This window comes from Gobius niger (genome assembly GCF_951799975.1).
Source record: "Gobius niger genome assembly, chromosome: 16".
NCBI classification, from domain to species: domain Eukaryota; kingdom Metazoa; phylum Chordata; class Actinopteri; order Gobiiformes; family Gobiidae; genus Gobius; species Gobius niger.
The window spans coordinates 4,842,081-4,861,310 of NC_136867.1; the positions used below are offsets into that span (position 1 = coordinate 4,842,081).

The 19,230-nt window shown below is 42.7% G+C and overlaps 1 protein-coding gene across 2 annotated transcripts; it reads left to right on the forward strand.

Moving 5' to 3' along the window:
• Positions 1–1,310: 1,310 nt before the first annotated feature.
• usp40 (ubiquitin specific peptidase 40) lies at positions 1,311–17,856 on the forward strand. Of its 2 annotated transcripts, XM_079574100.1 has the most exons (31): positions 1,311–1,459; positions 1,662–1,981; positions 2,058–2,314; positions 3,526–3,690; positions 3,763–3,909; positions 3,999–4,142; positions 4,217–4,345; positions 4,421–4,531; positions 4,598–4,705; positions 4,775–4,966; positions 5,054–5,189; positions 6,415–6,496; positions 6,576–6,747; positions 6,837–6,921; positions 7,786–7,856; positions 8,011–8,423; positions 8,497–8,641; positions 8,713–8,779; positions 9,890–9,943; positions 10,056–10,144; positions 10,262–10,348; positions 10,425–10,467; positions 10,547–10,611; positions 12,297–12,371; positions 12,443–12,610; positions 12,686–12,804; positions 13,415–13,480; positions 13,554–13,764; positions 15,425–15,520; positions 15,608–15,699; positions 17,498–17,856. In XM_079574100.1, exons 2-31 carry the CDS (start codon positions 1,786–1,788, stop codon positions 17,592–17,594), a joined length of 3,882 nt encoding a protein of 1,293 aa, XP_079430226.1. In that variant the 5' UTR covers positions 1,311–1,459; positions 1,662–1,785; the 3' UTR covers positions 17,595–17,856. The 2 variants fall into 2 exon arrangements, with proteins under 2 accessions (XP_079430226.1, XP_079430227.1); XM_079574101.1 differs by having other exon boundaries at positions 1,311–1,981; positions 10,425–10,461.
• The last annotated feature ends 1,374 nt before the right edge of the window (positions 17,857–19,230 follow it).

Sequence of the window (19,230 nt, forward strand, 5' to 3'; positions counted from 1 at the left end):
TGTACAAATAAATAATGAATAATTTAATAACGTGTTGTTCTGTTTATAGGATCGTATAGTTTGCTTGGTGGAGGGATGATTTTCATTATCATTATAAGACGAAGGGCCGGACTCTCGAACTGTAGGCTAAAGTAAAGCATCACTTTCTACAAATGCCACGGCTGACCATCATATATGGTTTAAATGGGCGTCTGCCTAGATATTGTAAAGGAATTGACAGTTTTGTTAACATTGCTAGAGAACTTTTAACAGGCATTTGATCTCTGATTTGTGCAATAAGATTCCTCAAAATCATTTTGAGGGTCAGAGGTTCTGTGGTGGAGCGGCGGTTTTGGCCCCTGTACTACAAGAACCATAATGCATCTGCAGGTAGATGCAGTAGTAAGGTTTGTGCTGTCTGAACCCCTGAAGATTGTCAGAAATTCAATTCAATTTAGTGAATTTTAAACATATTAGAAATAACTTAACGACTGATGCTTCAAATTTGTACCTAAATGCCACAATTCTCTCGCATATTAATTACTGTTTGACGAGCTGTTCTCAGGCCAACAAGACCACATTAACTTGCCCCGCCCCCATCACAGGAGTTTATACAGCTGAATGTAAATACAAACACACTCATCAAGCAGAGGAGACTGTGAAATCCCATTTAGAAAGACTTCTTTTGGACAATCTGCCTTCTCAGTACGTGCAGCTCACTCCTGGAACCTGATCCCAACAGAACTGAGGAACCTGACCTCACTCCACACTTTTAGAAACTCTGTGAAGAAGTGGCTTTTGGACAATCAGACATGTGAACACAACATGGTCTACAGTCACCAACCACTGATGCATGTCTTGCTGTGTGGAAGATTGTGGTGTTTTGTGTATTGTCCCTTTCCGATCTTTCATCTGTGAACATTTACCTACTTTTTACATATTTATTGTTATCATTCATCATTCACTGTCTTTTTATGTCTCTGTGATGGTGTTTTTTCTGTATGTTTGTGCCTGTGTTTGTCCGTCTGTCATGACATCAACCTGCCATGGGACTACAGATGAAAATTAGCCTATATGGCAAACTCCGGCACATTTACATGTTGAAGAAACACATGTTGATTAATGTGCACTGTCCCAATTCAAATAAAGATAAAAAAGAAAAAAGAAAAAAAAAGACCAAGAAAAAGAAAAAAAAGCTTCTGAATGAAAACATATATAACTTTAAGCTCCTCCCATAATAGATCCATGGCTCCTCCATAAAACGATGCATAAAACAGATCTGTGTGTTTCAACTACAAGTACCACAATGCAACACTGCATCCTCTGCAGAAACCAACATGGCGGCCTACTGTCCACCGACGGTATTTTTATTTACGTTTCATGCGCCCTCGTTTTTCGGTTTCCTAAAGGGACACGGGGCCGGTGCGACACGCTAAGGCGACATTTGAGCTAAATACCGGAGGTTCCTGAGGACGACTCAGTACGTGACCGGTATTTGAGCCGCCGTCAGGCGCGAGCCTCTGACCGTACATTTCCATTTTCGCTGAGCTGTCAACACTCGTATCAGTTTCAGTTTTGCCTTTGTTCAGCCACTGGGCTTAGAAGAGCACATTAGCTCGTACACCGCTCTCATATCCGGTAATATTCGCTATGTTCAGCCCCATCAAATCTTGTTATTTCAGAGTCAGTCCCGCCATTATCAACACAGAACTCGGAAAGACCAAGATGAGATAGCAAGAGGGCACAGGAGTGCGATCACACAACACGTCCAGGCCGAGCCATCGGAGCAAACTCGGCAAACACAGCATGTTTGGCAATCTTTTTGTGGAGGAGGAAGAAGAAGGCTCTTCTTCTATTTCCTCCAAGGGCAGAGTCCTGAAAGGGCCCGAGGAACCGCCTCCACCCCGAGGAAGAAGCAATCTGTGCGGCATCAAGAACCAGGGAGGCACCTGCTACCTCAACTCCCTCCTGCAGACCCTGCTGTTCACCCCAGAGTTCAGAGGTGAGGAATGCATGGATCATACATGACTGTGATCCCTGTGCTGCCATGATGCTGTCAGTGTTTGCTTCTTTGACAGAGGAGCTGTTCAGTCTGGGACCTGAGGAACTGGGACGTCTAGAAGACAAAGACAAACCTGGGACCAAAGAAAGTGTCACAAATGTCACAAACCAATGTAATGGTGACTCCTTGTCATTAACAGAACATATTCTGTGTGAACAGGTGAGGGTGATCCCTCTGCAGCTGCAGAGACTGTTCGCCCGCCTGCTGCTGGTCGACCATCAGAGCGCCACCACGGCTGACCTCACGGACAGCTTCGGCTGGAACAGCACTGAGGTCTGCTCTTTGTCTCTGTGTACATGAGAGTGGCCTGTGCAGAACACCTGCTGTCATGGGGGATTTCACTCTTCTTTTACTTGTGAACAACTATTGATCCGACACTGGCATTATTATTATTTTGATTAATTAGTTTCAGGCAAGGCATTCCACAATGGAGCACAAGGGAGACACACAATTCACATGGTTCATATGTTCACATGTCATATCAAAATACATTCAACACTAAAAGAAGCAAGCTCCACCCACCAAGCCAATCCCACCCCCATTTCTCATCAATGTAACAAAGACTTAAAAAAAAATAATCAGTTTTTATAGCCATTGTTTGGGAACAGGTTCCCAAACTAGGATTTTTTCTCGGTGCAGACGTGTGACATAAAACATAAAACGTATAAAACTAAATCAGTAGCTGAAACCAGAGCGATGGATCATGGTGGCGTTGTCTATTATTACATTGCCACATTTAATGCCAAAATGGTAAGACCAATATTAACAATTATAGGAACAATAATTGGTTAAGAACACCATATCTCATATATGGACCTGTTTAGTCTGAACTCATTTGATTGATTGATTTATTCATTTGAGGAGAAAAGCATTTCAAACAAGCCTATTGTGTTCAGAAAGAGTAGGAAGAAGGTCAAAGAACTGATAATAAACCCACCCCTTATCTCTCATTCAAGGAACATCACATAAACTTTCAGCTACACTCAAGCAAGACATCGATGCATGAGTCTATCTTTGTGGATTAAAATAATCGTTTATGATCGTACAAAAATGTCTTAAAGGATTTATCATTTAAAGTTGTACAAAAATAAATACACACCATATGGTACTAGCGATTTATACCAAGGCACATCTTTTTCATTCTGTTCATACAAAAATATACACATACACACTTCAATGTCACTCAGCCCTGCTATAGCAAATATCCTCTGCCTATAGTCACACTTAAATTTAAAAGTTACATTTACATTTGTACAATATACATACGTATATGTAATCCATGAACAATTAACATTGGAAATATGTGTTTTGGTTTTATAGTCATGAAAAAGTTGAATAAATAAGCTGACCTTGTTTTAAGGTCATACAAAATGAATTCAAAACGCACTAAATGTACTGTTGTTAATGCTCAATGATACATTAGTTTCTTAACCACACACAAAAATGCAAGTGTGTGCCTGTCCTCATGGTTGTCTTACTTTCAGGGGACAAACCAACAGGATGTGCAGGAGCTCAACAGGATTCTGTTCAGTGCCTTGGAGCACTCCCTTGTGGGCACCAGAGGTAGTGCCTTCATTAACAGGCTGTACCACGGCACTATTGTCAACAGCATTGTGTGCAAGGAGTGTGGGAATGTCAGCCAGAGGCAGGTGGGTCTCTAATGTTCAAACAACCTTTTTATTTATACATCTTCATGGAAACGATTACATTTTCCCTCGCAGGAGGACTTTCTGGACCTGACAGTGTGTGTCTGTGGAGTGTCCAGCCTGGAGGAGGCGCTGTGGAACATGTTTGTGGAGGAGGAGTTATTCGAGGGTAATAATCTGTATCGCTGTGCTCAGTGTAACAAGCTGGTCACTGCTGCAAAGGTCAGTCAGCTTTAAATATGTGGAGAAATATACACTAACAATGTATGATGATCTCCTTTGTTACATATGTTTTTAAACATCTATTTTAGTCTGCAAAGATGAAGAAGCTCCCCCCATTCATAACCATGTCTCTGCTGAGATTCAGCTTTGATTTTACCAAATGTGAGCGATACAAAGAGACTGGCCGCTACAGCTTTCCCCTCAGCATCAACCTCCGGCCCTTCTGTGAACAGGTGTGCGTGTAAACTTCATCTGGTTAGTGATGTCCTTTTTTATTAAAACCTCATTTTAAATGTCCGTGTTCCAGACGGAGGGGGATGACTCTGATTACTCCTACGAGTTATTCTCCGTCATCATCCACAAGGGCGGCTGCTATGGCGGACATTACCACGTTTATATTAAAGACATAGACCAGCTCGGCCAGTGGGAGCCTCCTGTGAGTAACTGCTCACAATTACTATACCAATTGAACTGTTTAGGTAACCTCTCTCCTTTCTCTCATTCGTCCAAGGAAGAGGAATCTAAACCCAAGACAAAGAAGAAAATAAGTGAAGCTAAAGTTTGTGAGTCAAAGCCACAGGAGGACGATCCTTTGTCCATCCTCTCTGTTATTGTTGGACAGGTATGTTGGATTGTTGGTGCATAATGCTCAGTGCTATGTATAAAAACTCATTTCCAACTCCTCCAGGATCCCTCCAAGAGCGTTCTCGTGGACCAACTCGGCCAGAAACTCATGGATAGGTTTGGTTTCTCATGGAATAAGAAGTTTAAAAAGCAATACGGGGCCATAGGAAAGGTACATTTCTCTGCCTCTTTTATTCACAGTCATCTTCATAAGACGATAATAAAAGATGGTTTTGTTTAGTTCCTGCAGTCCCACGGCGATACCTTCATAATGATGTCCGGTGGCACTCGAGTGGCTCTGAAGACGAACCCCCCCAGCCCGGTGACAGACCCCTCTGGACCAGAGAATCCTCAGAGTGCTGACTGTGCACTCACCCAACAACATGAAGCCACTGAAGCACCGACGGGATGTGACCAGGAGGCAGAGCCAGAGGTAAAATAGATTCATAACAGGCCTTTTCAGACTGATGAGCGGTCGTGGGAAAATCTTTACAATAACACCCAGTTTGTCTGTTTTCAGAGCAGCCACTGGTTCGACCTGAACGACTCCGCTGTGACCGCCATCAGGGAGTCGGACATAGAGAAGCAGTTCCAGGGCAAAGAGAGCGCCTACATGCTGTTCTACAGGAGAGCACAGCTGCACAGGCCCACTCAAGGTCAACACACAGCTCTGGACTGGACTTGATTGACACAATTCATTACAAATACACTCCGAATGATGGCCCTAAAGTTTAGTCCACTGTGGTCAGTCTGTTAAAGGGGGGGTATTATGCAAAATCGACTTTTTCAAGCTTTCCATCATGTTATGACATTCCCTCATTAAAAACATGCCTGAAGTGTTGCCTTGGCACATTCACGTATTTTTGAGTAATCTGTAAAAACTCTGATGGCGGCCATTTTAGGGATAGGTTTGCCTGAGTCCTCCTAGGAACGCCCCCACCTCCTGGAGACGCCTCCGAGCTTTCGTCACCCGCCGAGTAACCAACCACTGCTCCTCAGCAGAACCCCCTCACCACTGATGCCACAGACAGCGTGTGGAGGGGGCGTGTCAGAAAGGGTCAGAGGTTATAAACTTCGTAACGTTCATTGTGTCTACTTGTGTTCTAGTATCACTTTTTTTGTTCGTTTTTGTCAGACACTAAGGTTAGAGATGTTAAAGATCTTTTACCTTTACATGTTTCAGCCGCCATCTGCAGGCCGTCATCAGAAGTATCACCGGCGCGTGGTGACGTGTCACTTATCAGCTGTTCTTACTTCCGAGGCGTGACCAGTCTGACGGTCCCAACAGGTCCGACAGACTGGTCACGCCCCCACGCCTCGAAAGTAAGAACAGCTGATAAGTGACACGTCACCACGCGCCGGTGATACTTCTGATGACGGCCTGCAGATGGCGGCTGAAACATGTAAAGGTAAAAGATCTTTAACATCTCTAACCTTAGTGTCTGACAAAAACGAACAAAAAAAGTGATACTAGGGTCAGAGGTTCTTAAAGAGACAGAGGCCTATTTCAAGACATTCGCTACAGCCATTTTGAGAGAGACATTCTATGCAAGGCAGTTATTCTAATTTACTGCATTTACAGACCAACATTTTCTTTTCATCTTTTGCATTTTCAGATTAACAGGAAAGGGAGAAAAGGCCACGCTCTATAGGCAGCCAAGAGTCTTTCAATTCTAGAGTATATATTGCTGTGTAAAATTGTAGTTTTTGCCGATTCTTCCTTGCAAAAGTCTCCCTGTTTTGAAATATTTCTAAAATTGCACGCCCTGCTTGAGACCGTAAAGGCTGGAATGGAATTTAATTGAATACATTCTTCCCTGTGCCATTTGGCTGCAATACAAACCCAAAAACCTTACCTTGCCATTTTTTCCCTGATTGCAGCACTGAACAATCCCCAGTATAAAGTTCCCCCTGAGCTCATCCAAATGGCCCAAGAGGAAAACATTAAGATGCAGCAGATCCGGTACGTCGTGTTTTTTTAATTCATTTCGAAAGCTGTACCTTTGTGTCTCGTCTATTCACTGTGATCACCGTTGTTGCAGAGAGGAGTTTGAATCCACCAGCAACACGATCGAGCTGCACCTGCACTTGGCCCCGTTGTACAGGCTGGAAAACGGAGCGCTCCAGGCGGTCTGCAAGGAACAGGGCGACACCAGCACCCTGAGCTTCGACCGCAGGAAGACCGTGGGAGACCTGCGCTTAACTATTTACCAGGTATTCATGAGTACTGTAGTAGTTTTACCACAAATGAAGGAAGGATGTTTGTTTGTATGTGTGCAAACGCATGTGTTTTCCATACAAAGATGCAGGACCCCTGGGATGGAGACATGGCTCTGACCGTGGCCAAGAGTCTTCCAGCTGGACTTCACTTATACAACACCCTCACTGGTAGGAGCAGGGGGGGATGGGATCAGGGGGGATATGTATAGTGCGTGCAAGCTCGGGCAGGGCGATATGGCCTAAATTCCATATCACAATATAAAAAGGAGCATACTAATTTCCTCGCAAATATTATCTTTACTGCAAAAAGTTAATATCAAGCATTGGCTTAAATGACTTGAATTGAGGAAATGCATCCTGTTTTTGTCGGTTTTCACTCATTTAGACACTTTTTCTGATCGGACCTAGTTTACTTTGCTTGTTTGAGGACATTTCAGACCAGTTCTAGGGTAAATCTCGCTTGAAATAAGAAAGTAAAATTGCCACTGAGATAAGACCAATTTCCTTACCCCATTGGCAAAGAAAATGACCTGAAATAAGGACGAAATGTATCGAAACGAGTCAGAAACATCTCAGAACAAGTGAAATAATCTAGGACAAATGCCCAAGAACTTCTTAACTAGTCAAAACAACTAAAATTTGGATTATTGTGCTCAAATTGAGATGTTTATACTGATCTAGTTCATTACTTTTTGCAGTGCACTCAAAAAGTAAAATGAAATGAAGGATGTAAACTGCTTAGGAACCTGTCTCCGTGTGTCCTACAGTCAGTGTTTATGCTGCTCTGATGGAGCTGAGCGGAACATGAATTATATCGTGTCCACAACCATATAAAAAATTACCATGATATGAAAAATTACAGCAATATTAAAAAATGATATTGCGATACGATGTGGCCCACCCCTAGTACAAGCACATCCAAAAGTACATTGTCAACAAATGAAATGTACAGATGTATGAACCAAGCTTGGAATGGATGATGTGATGATGCATGTTCATGTTGTTAAAGCATGTTTTTCTCTGTTCTTCCAGATGATGAGGTGTCATTGTACAGCGCAGGCATTACAAACAACACGGCTCTGTTTGTGTGGAACGGCAAAGAGGTACATTTATACAGTATCTCCAAAAAGTCAAATATCAATTGTGCTCTAAAGGTTTTTCACTCAGTCGCTCTCGTAAATGTATAAAAGTGTATTCTTATTGCTCGTTCCAATGCTGTGGTTGGTCTTAATGACTCCCTGTGTGTTTGCTCTTGAGGTCTGCGGTGCGCCCGTCCTGACCGGAGCTGAGTGGGAGCCCGTGCTGCTCACCGTCGTCCGCCCCTCTCTGTGCCCTGACGCAGAGGACGACATGGACCTGGAGGAGCCTGGCCTGACCAATGGACGGGGCCCTCGTGAGAGCCAAGCGCCCGGCCTGAGGAAGGAGGCCAGGGGGTTTGCGGGCGGTGCCACCCTGGGGGAGGTGAAGCAGGCCCTGGGTGAGCCCAAGGAGAGTCTGCTGTGTCAGGAGCATAAGGGGAGGAGGAGGGCGGAGCCCGGGGCAGGGGAGGGCGGTGGGGCCAGCGGCTGGAGGGTGTTCCCGCCGGACGACATGCACCGCACCCTGAAGGAGCTGTCTCTGAAGGATGGAGACGCCCTGCTGGTGCTGGAGCCTCAGTCCTTTGACAGCAGGTAGGTTTAAGTTTGATGTCCATTAGTCGCCCACTGTGAGGCCCCATGCCCTTACTCTGAAGTTTCTTTGCAGTGTGTTCTCTCTGAACGGAGACGTGGTGACCGTAACTACGCCGTCTGACTGCCGCTGGCTTCAGGTGGAGCATCAGCCCAGCATACGGCAGGGGCTGAAAGAGGAGGAGCCAAAGAAGGTCAAAGTGCTCGCCACAGGAAACACGGTAAGTCCCATTGTTGCTGAAACTTCACTTTATTTATGATGCAACTGAGATGAACGACTATCTTTTAACAGCTGTTAAGTGACGTCAAGCAGAGAGCCCTGGAGAAAATACAGGAACTGGAGCAGCAGACATTGGAAGGCAAGAACATTAACTTCATATCATTTTAGGAATAAGGGAATGACTTGTAACACGGCCTCTTAACGGGCACAAAAATGCAAATACACAAAAACATAGGATCAAGCATATAAAATAGCTCATTATACCTAAGACGTCAAACAAGAAGGACATGTTGTTCAGAAACCTTAAATCCATTTTGCTGGCCCGAAATGGTTAACTTTGTCCCGCAAAAGAAGAAATGGTCTCACTGTGCACCCCCAACACACCCCTCACCTGCAGCGGAGGGGGGCAGAGCTTTTTTAAGTTTATTTACAGATCCAACATGGCAGCAGTGACTCCATCTTTTGATCAAGCTTTAGGCCGTGTTCTAAATAGTTCAGCTTGAAAGTTTACAGCGGGTATGTCGTACATCATCTGATGCGATGATACGATTGGCTGTGGCTACGTGCAGACACATTCGTAGCGCCCAATAAACGCTATGGACAGTCGTAAACCACACCGCTCCTACGAGAAAATGAATTGGTGGTCCCCAGACCAAATATAACTTGTGATATTTTGTCTGGAGATGGCCAGGCTAATTCACTCATCCCGACTGTGGCCAAACTTTCTGCCTCGCGCTGATTAGCATGTTTGCCAATACATACCTGTTTGACACTTGTGTTTTGCCCTGCGGCTTTGAGGACGTGTGCACCCTTCTGGGCTTAAGTATAACTGCATTTTATCATATCATGAAAAAAAAACATGCATTTTATGTAGACGTGAATAATGTTTTCGGTTGTATTCCGAGAAACATCAAAGCTCAAGAGTATTAGTTTGAAAAACCAGAAATAAACCACGATATATTTGCAATGCTTTTTATTATAGGTCCTATATATGGGTAAATTAACATACACTTAATGAACTCTTCTGATTTAAACATGTTTACCTGGAGACATAAATGGATAATGTTGTAAGAGAAATCCTAAATAACAAACAAAAAAAGAAAGAAAGAAGAAAGAAAAAAAGAAAAATACAAGATAAAAGTGCTTTATATTGCCTCCACCGAAACAAACATTACAAACGTTCTCATCTGTAAGTCTTTCTTTGCGCTCTGGCTTCCCTCCTCACACCTGCATGTGTTTTCCTGACCAGGTGCGGAGTACTGCCTGAGACAGGTGGACTGCGCGGGGAAACTCCTGCCTCCAGGTATCACGTCTGTTACCTCACTCCTTCCTTCACTGCGGTACTTCCCCCCGCTCGTTATATTCTTCTTTAGAACTTTTTTACCACAGCTTTCTCCCTTAAACTTTCCGTGCAGTTTGCGAGGAGCAGAGCGTCCGAGAGGCAGGCGTTCGCCTCATGACCACACTGACGCTGTGCCGCGGACGTGCCCCCGAGGCCTCCCAGGTGCGCTTTGTACTCGCAGCTGCATGACTCCCACTTTATATTGATTTCATGTGTAGCTATAGCGCCGTAAAAATGCCTTGCAAAGTGAGTGATTCATGTGGGCTGTTTTAATTGCAGCTTTTCTTGAGTTTTTCTGTGGGAGCGGCGCCCTCTGCTGGTGCAGAGATGGACATAATTGTGGAAAAGACTTGCACGGCCAAAGAGGTGTGTTATTAAAGTGGGACTTTGACGGTATTAGCAAAACGAACCCACTTTTAACGTTCTGGACTTTCTTCCCCAGTGTCTGAAGCTAATGCTGGATGCAGTTGGGCTCGATGGTAAATGTGTGGTTTCATTTCTTACTGTTTTCCATTTGTAAAGGTTTTTTTTATTTTATTTATAACGTATGCCTGTTTTTCCTAGGCACCAGTTGGCACCTTAGAAGGCTCGACTGGTGTGAGGAGGTCGGAGAACCACTGATGGACGAGGTGTGTGTGTTTATCCAACATTTTACACTAACAAAGCTCACATGCTCTTCATATTCCACCATTCGCTGTGGCGTTGTTTCAATAAGTGTTGCATAAATCTTTCACAAAGGTCTTGTATTGATGATGGGAGAGTGTGATCACTGCTCAAAGCCTTTCCCAGCACAAAAGTATGCGCGTCTTGCTCCCTGTACCACTTTTTCCACAATGTGAGCCTGATCAGTCTTGGCGTCGTCATCTTGGAATATGACCGAGCCATCAGGGAAGAAGAAATCCACTGATGGAATAACCGTCACTGTCAGAATCGGTTTATTGCCATTGTCAGTGAACAGATTCACAAACGAGGAATTATCTTCAGTGCAAACATAAAAACTAAAAAAACTTGGTAGAGATAAATAATAATCTATAAAAACTTAAAAAACTATAAACTAGAAGGCATATGTAAAAATAGATTAAAATTAAATATGACAAAAAACAACAGCAATTTGACACACAACGCAGCGCGAATTGATTTATCTAGACAAAATGTGCTGCATATTTTTTAACATTTACCTCTTTCAAACCCCAAACATTTGATTGTTAGAGATGAGAGCCATGCTTATTCTTTCTGCAAGGCATTGGAGCTAACATGCTTTGGAAAAAATCCTTTGCTCTTTTGTACTCCAGAAAACGATCAGGTTTTACTCACATGTTTGTGTCCAAAGTTGCTATTCAAAGTCACATTTTCATATTTGTTTTCATGTGCATTGTCCCCCGTTTTCTGAAGTGAATAAATGATCCCTGACTTACTGCAAATGGGCCAGTTTACCCTTTGGTGTCAGTGGCATCACCTCATTTATATTTAAAAACACAAACCACAGCCCGGTTTCCAAAAGAAATAGAATAAGCATTTCATCTCATTCATAATTATCATTTACCCCTTAACTCCCACCTGAACCGAGCAGATTTTCTCCAGTTTGGCTTTGCCCCAGTCCAAAAGCTTCTGGAAAAAAGCTGTGAAAATAGCAACAAAACTGAGACGAAAAACAATGATGGAAATGTGACAAAAAAGTGAAAAAACATTGACAAAAAAGTGACGAAAAATTGACAAAAAAGTGACAAAAAATTGATGAAAAAGTGGCAAAAATGTCACACAAATGTCACAAAAAATTGACGAAAAAATGACAAAAAATGACAAAAATGTGACAAAATAATTACAAAAATGTGATAAAAATTTGACAAAAAATGACAAAAATGTGACAAAAAAATGACAAAATGTAACAAAAAAATAACAAAAATGTGATAAAAATTTGACAAAAAAAATGACAAAAAAAAAAAATATTGACAAAAAAGAGACAAAAATGTGATTAAAAAAAATTGACTAAAACATTGACAAAAATGTGACAAAAAAATGACAAAAATGAGTTGAATACCCAACAAAAAAATGACGGGAAAAAAATCTGATGACATGAGGAAAAAGATCCTCTCGGTTCAGCACGCCAATACATTAAAAGTAATGTATTGGCGTGACAGCGTTTGGCCCAAGTGCTGCCCTCTACTGTCCTGACGGTGTTCCTGAGCGGGATTAAAGAATATCAACATGTAAATAAAAGATATCGTAGCGTGGTTGGTTATCCCTGTACGCCGTATATACAATAGCTGAGGCCCAGGTTATAATAATTATTGAACCAAATGCATTTACTACCCAGGATGCACCACTGCCTGAGCTCAAGATAAGCAACGGAGAGACCCTCATCATCACTGAAGGCCAACTGCCCCCAAAGGTGCACGAGACACACACAACATGCCTACAGAGCTGTAATCCCTCGCTTACAGGCCGTTTGTGTCCGCGTAGGGTTTCCTGAAACTGTGCGTGCGCTCGTTTGTGGGTGTGGGCGCTGTAAACGGCTCTGCAGAGGAGTCCCATCATGCCTCTCTGTGCGGCTGCAGCTCGCCGCCGCTCTGGGACGCGGGCTGCGCGGAGATATCGGACGAGGCCACGCTGGACGAGCTCAAAACACAGGTACCGCCCACGGCCTCTCGTGGCGTGTTTGAGCTATTTCTCTACCTTTCTTTTCTTTTCTGCCCCTCGCTCCAGGTGATGACGCTGCCCGCTCTGTCGGACCTGTGCGCGCCCACCACGGCGTTCATGCGGGTGTGGCAGGTGGAGGGGAAGAGGCTGGCGCGGGTACTCAGGGGATCGCAGCTCACGCTCAGGTAAACGATATGACGATATTAGCAGCTCCTCCTCCACTGCACAAATACGACCAGGCTCCTCCGTCCAGAGCTTTTAGACCCAGCCTCTGTCTCTAGTTCAGTGGTGTTTATGTCAGTGTCTTTCCCCCCAGTTCCACTTCTCTCTGTGCGGATCACACCGTGTGTTTGTTTACCTGCACATGTGCGAAGAAGCGAGTCCTTCTCATTTGTCTACCTTAAAACGTGTATCGTGTTCAAAAATGCGTTGTCAATCCATGTCTGAAAATATAAGCGCTCTCCAAAAACACAGTGAATCTCAGTTCCTTACAAATGGCCTTGTGCGCAATAAAAGTCAGATCATGTTATCGCTTCAGTAAGACTCTAATTGTGAAGACGCCGACAGAGCCTCACATTACTACAGGAAGCATTTACCAAACTTACTTCTAGTTTCTGGATTTTATTGTGTTTTTAATATATAGATTTAGTTCCAAGTAGACCTATATTATTGCTTTGTCAATTATCTCAATGATAATACTAATAAATGTGTATATTCATTCAGTCGTTTTCTTCAGTGTGTAATCTTGTGAAAAGTTTCTGTCTGCGCCCCTGACATTACCTACTGTGTTTTCAGAAAGCTGAAGCTCACCAGTGGAACGGACATCTGCGTCCAACAACTGCTGAAAGAGGAAGACCTTGGGTAGGATTTTAGCTTAACTTGATTTCTCATGATCTATTTTTTTAGCTACAGCTTCTTGTTTCTGTTTTCCAAGGCCCAAAGAGGTGCTGCTCAACGTGAAGATTGGGGTTCCCGGAGAGAGTCGTTACTACCCCTCAGAGGAGCTAACATGGGACGCTTCCAAAGACCCCTCCCCTCGCTCTCTGCGCACCTGCCTGGCCGCGCACTACGGACTCTCCCCCGACTCTCTGCTGCTGGCCAAGTTTCAGCCGGAGAAACACGCCTGGGAGGAAATCTCTTCTTGGGTCAGTTGGACAAACGCTTGCACAATAAGCCTCTAGAATTACACAATTGTTATTTGAGTTGTTCCAATTGGCAAATTGCAAGCACTGCAATTTTTTAGGCAGTGTAATGTCAGCACACAGTGCACGACTTTTATGCCCGATTTTGCTCTAAATCTTCGTCGCGCCGAGTCTTCTTGAGTTATATCTAGTCGAAGGCAGTCACACAGGGTCGGGTTGCGTAGTGTGTGTGTGTGTGGGGGGGGGGGGGGGGGGGGGGTTGTCTCGACTGGACTCGCATTCGAATCAGCAGAAAGACATGACTAGACTCCAGTCGTAGGAAATCAAACATGTTTGATTTTTAAGCCTGATTTCGGACTCACAGGAGAGACGTGGGTGATTTTACTGTCCCCAAAGCGAACACACAGAATGCAGCAGCCAATGACAGAGTGAAATAAATAAATAAAAACACCGCAGCACCTCCTTTTCACTACTGTTAAAACATCGACACAAACAACTCATTTCATGGCCATGGTCACAGCCCCACACGAAACGGCACAACTTTATATCACCAAACGTTCATGAGAACCACCATTTCAAGCTATATTTCAACCACGTACAGAGTTAGCGGCACTAACTGAGTTTTGAGACGAACCGTTCAGCTTCACCTCGGCGCTAGCAGCAGCTAGCCTCTCTCCGCTTTCTCCACAGTCTCCTCCGCCTCCTCCATCTCGAGGCTGAGGCCCGTCTCCTTTTCTTATTAAATCCAGTGAAATACATCCCGCTTCTTCGTGCTGCCGACTTTTATCTCCAGAACTATAGCCAAGTGTAAGGCTTCGTAGTAGCAGTAGCCCAGCACTGCAATGTTGTGACATTGTTGACACTGTTGACCAATCGGGACATGCACACGTTTTCCCACACTCACAAACCCAGGCCTGTCTTTGCGGATTTGGGGTCAGTTTTTGAAGCCGGAGGAGAAATGAAGCCGTAGAGAGGACAGACACGCTGTGTTATAACATCACCTGTTTGAGAATTGTAAGAGTGACACACTGACATTCTGACAGTCGTTATGTGTGAGACGTTCTATAATCGCACTGAATCCAGTCGTGCAGTGTCGACCCCCCCATTCTATATAAAATCGTGTGTGCTGGCCTTAAGCAAAATCTATTGTCTCCATGTGGACTTGCTATCTAAAACATTAGTATTTTCTTGCTGGCATTGTTTCACTTCCCTTTACACTGTAGGAGTAGGTTTACGCCCTCTGCAGGCATGTCTTATGATAACATTTGATGACTTTGTATAAAAAGTCTGTAATTTCTATTATAAAGTGGTAACCAACTCCCTGATTGGCTAAATCCGCCCGTATTTCACTCAGAGCATGACCGATAGGAGGAGTGGGCGGGGCAAAGTAGAGCATGTGTTCGGGTTGGTCCACAGAGTTACATATTTAACTCATCGCCCGCTTCCGTACTCGGCACCTAAATTGCCTACACTACACAACTTGGCCGTTCACACCTCATCCGCCTGTTTTTAGCTTGTCCCTCACAGATAGGAGACTAGCGCCCTTTATGCAAATCATTCTCAACTATTTCTACATCCAATACCAGAGATAAGCGGCTCAGAGGTAGTTTTTAAGTCTAAAAGTAGGTCACAATTGATAAAACTGTTGTGGTCTGTGTCACAGAATCAGCAAGTTTCCAAAAAGAAGAAGAAAAAGCGCACCGAGTCCTTACTGGGGGCCCCTTTCCATCTGAAGGACGGAGACACCATTGGCATCAAGGTAATGTTTTCTTTGCAGATCGGAATGTCCTGCCGGATCTATGAAGTAGCCGTGTTAATCCAGTGCAACGTTGTGCATCTTTTCTAGAATCTGTTGATTGACAATAACAGGGACTTCTGCACGACGGAGGAGAAGCTGTGTCAGCAGAGGCTAAAGGAGCAGGCAGAGACAAAGAAAGGGTCAGTCCGATTTTTTTTTCTTTCTTTCTTTCCCACAAACTTGCCACATTGATCTCATAGCTTCAAGTCCTGTCAGCTGACAACAATCGCACCAGTGTGATTGAGTAATGGTACAACTGACTGAAAATCACTTCTTAGTTCATTTGTGCAGCTGGATAATGCTACTAATTGAACATACGTTTTACTGGAACCTTATGCCTGTTTTAGATTCACATGAACTGATTAAAGTTCACGATTTCTCCTTTTAACCTCTTACCACCCGCCTAAACCAAATGCATTCTGTCCTCTTTGGCTATTATATAGGCCTGTGTAACACCTCATTTGAAAGCTAAGACCCACAAAACTGATCTTTTTCCTCGCATTGTTGCTGTGTTGAATGTTTTTGTTTTTTCAATTTTTGTCACATTTTTGTTGAGTTTTTTCTGACATTTTTGTTGAATTGTTGTCACTTTTGTTGGTGAATTTTTGTCACATTTTTGGTTGACTTTTTTGTCACTTTTTGTTGAATTTTTGTCACATTTTTGGTTGACTTTTTTGTCACTTTTTGTTGAATTTTTGTCACATTTTTGGTTGACTTTTTTGTCACTTTTTGTTGAATTTTTGTCACATTTTTGGTTGACTTTTTGTCACTTTTTGTTGAATTTTTGTCATGTTTTTGTCGAATTTTTGTCACATTTTTGTTGAATTTTTGTCACATTTTTGGTTGACTTTTTTGTCACTTTTTGTTGAATTTTTGTCATGTTTTTGTTGATTTTTTGTCGAATTTTTGCTGAATTTTTGTTTTGGTTCTTTGGTTGAGTTTTTGTCACATCTTTTTCACATTTTTGTTACGTTTACATCCTTGTTTTCTTATTTTTTGTGGCTATTTTTCCCCAAGAACCTTTTTGATTAGGGTAAAGCCAAACTGGAGAAAATGGGATCCGTTCAGGTGGGAGTTAAGAGGTTAAACAAGTAAAATCCGATCAATGGAATCTGCAGAGGCTTTTTGTCACTTTTTGTTGAATTTTTGTCACATTTTTGTTGATTTTTTGTCGAATTTTTGTACATTTTTTGTTGATTTTTTGTCATTTTTGTTGAATTTTTGCCACATTTTTTGTCTAATTTTTGTCTAATTTTTGTCACATTTTTGTCACATTTTTGTCACATTTTTGTTGATTTTTTAGTTGAATTTTTGTTGCGTTTACATCCTTGTTTTCTTCTCATTTTTTGTGGCTATTTTGGTGTTTTTTTCCCCAAGAACCTTTTTGATTAGGGTAAAGCCAAACTGGAGAAAATGGGATCCGTTCAGGTGGGAGTTAAGAGGTTAAACAAGTAAAATCCGATCAATGGAATCTGCAGAGGCTTTTTGTCACTTTTTGTTGAATTTTTGTCACATTTTTGTTGATTTTTTGTCGAATTTTTGTACATTTTTTGTTGATTTTTTGTCATTTTTGTTGAATTTTTGCCACATTTTTTGTCTAATTTTTGTCTAATTTTTGTCACATTTTTGTCACATTTTTGTCACATTTTTGTTGATTTTTTAGTTGAATTTTTGTTGCGTTTACATCCTTGTTTTCTTCTCATTTTTTGTGGCTATTTTGGTGTTTTTTTACCCAAGAAGCTTTTTGATTAAGGTAAAGCCAAACTGGAGAAAATGGGGTCCGTTTAAACAAGTAAAATCCCATCAATGGAATCTGCAGAAGCCATGAGCTACTTGGAACCGTACTCCCCCAAACGCTCCCAAAACAGCAAATGTAATGTCAACATAACCCACTGCCTTTCTTTCTTTCTTCCTAATTGCACTGTTTTCTCATTCCAGAGACTTCAGCTGCTCTGAGCAAAAGAAGAAAAGTGGACAGACTAAGTCCAGGAAGCCTGAAGTGGGACTGTCCATCAGCGTCGGGGAATTCAGATAGCACTTGGCATCAACCGCACGGACAAATCAAGTCAACACTAACACAAGGGAGGAACAGGACATACTGGACAGCTTTTACTGTTATCTGCCTTCTCTATGCAACGATGTAACATATGACTTCACGAAATTATTGTACGTGGCCATGAATACATTTACAGACGCCAATTTCTACCAAACACTGTGACTTGTTTTATGCCGTACTCACAGGCCATTGGAAAATAGAAGTTTTGTAGGGTTACTAATGGAGGGCAATAATTTCATCCACTTCAACAGAGATAATGAATCTATAAATATTGAGTTGATGAATATAGACGTTTAATACAGAGTTTAGAATATCAAAATTATGTATTTTCCTCCCCCTACATGTTCCTACAATGTCCTAATGTGTAGAATGACGCCACAACTGCCTCTAAAATCCTGCACTGTCGCTCAAAAAGGTGTTAATTCGGGTCTGAAGCGCCGTCATGCACAAGCTCAATATAGAAGCCGCAGTTACACGTGTGACCTGAGGTGGTGGTAGTGAGTATAAAATGGCTAGCTTGCATCTAGCCCCTTTTAAGCTTCTATGGACTTGTTGCACGGTACGGCTATGCTAGTTCCTCTGACCTGAAGTTGTGAGCGCCAGTACTTCCTGTCTGTATTCTTTTCCTATAGAGATTAGCTCGGACCTGCTGGAATAATAATCATATTTTCTAAAGATTACGTGGTTAGCAGTGAGTTCCTGGTAGATCATATATCATTTACTGTGTGTTCAAACCTTGATGTAGGTTGCAATGAGTTCAGAGGAGACACCTGTGATCATAAAGGATTGATAGTTTGTCTTGAAGCTAAAGGCTAACATGCTATGAAAAAAAATGAATAAAAATAAATACAGATAGAAATGATGGTTTATATGCAGATTAGTTTATATTTTTGCCACTATTTCAAATTGTATAAGGCATGAAATTAATGTTAGCCTTTAGCTTCAAGACAAACTCACCGATCCTTATAAACATAGACGTCTCCTCCGCTGAAATATTTACACTGTACAGCAACTTGTTCACCTGCAGGAAGTGATCATCTACCAGGAACTCACTGTCCACCACAGAATCTTTAGGAAATACGATGATTCGAACAGGTCTAAGCTAATCTTAATGGAAATGAATACGGACAGGAAGTACTAGCGCCCACAACTGCAGCTCAGAGGAGCTAGCGTAGCCACATTGTGCAACAAGCCAATTACTGTACAAAGAGTCAGGATGGGAGCGTGTACTTGTACTCTGCTGCCATGAACAAGCCAACGTGGATTTGTAAAGCGGTTTAAGACGAGGGTGGCCATATTGTCGTCCCGTTACACAAAGGGAGAGAACGGCCTTTCTGCAGAGGCGTCCCGAGTGCGGCTCTGCTCTCACTACCTCACTCCCTCTGCTCAGTGGCTAGCTTAAACCGTTTGTTAGTATTCTTCATGCTTCTAATAGTCATTTTTACTGCGCTGATTGAACTTCAACTAATCTCCACACACTCACGGAGGATTTCTAAAGTCACTGATTTTCTTTAAGACTGGTTCTGATCGTTGCAGTTCCATAGACTTCAGGGAAAATAACGGTTCATTTTTTAAATCCAAACCTTGAGGGTGAATCGGTTGCATATTTCACGTG

Coding starts and splice junctions, on each gene's coding strand:
- usp40 (XM_079574100.1), top strand. CDS start 1,786: ATGTTTGGCAATCTTTTTGTGGAGGAGGAAGAAGAAGGCTCTTCTTCT. Junction 5,190..6,414: donor GCTGCACAGGCCCACTCAAG/GTCAACACACAG, acceptor CCCTGATTGCAG/CACTGAACAATCCCCAGTAT. Junction 13,481..13,553: donor CTGAAAGAGGAAGACCTTGG/GTAGGATTTTAG, acceptor CTGTTTTCCAAG/GCCCAAAGAGGTGCTGCTCA.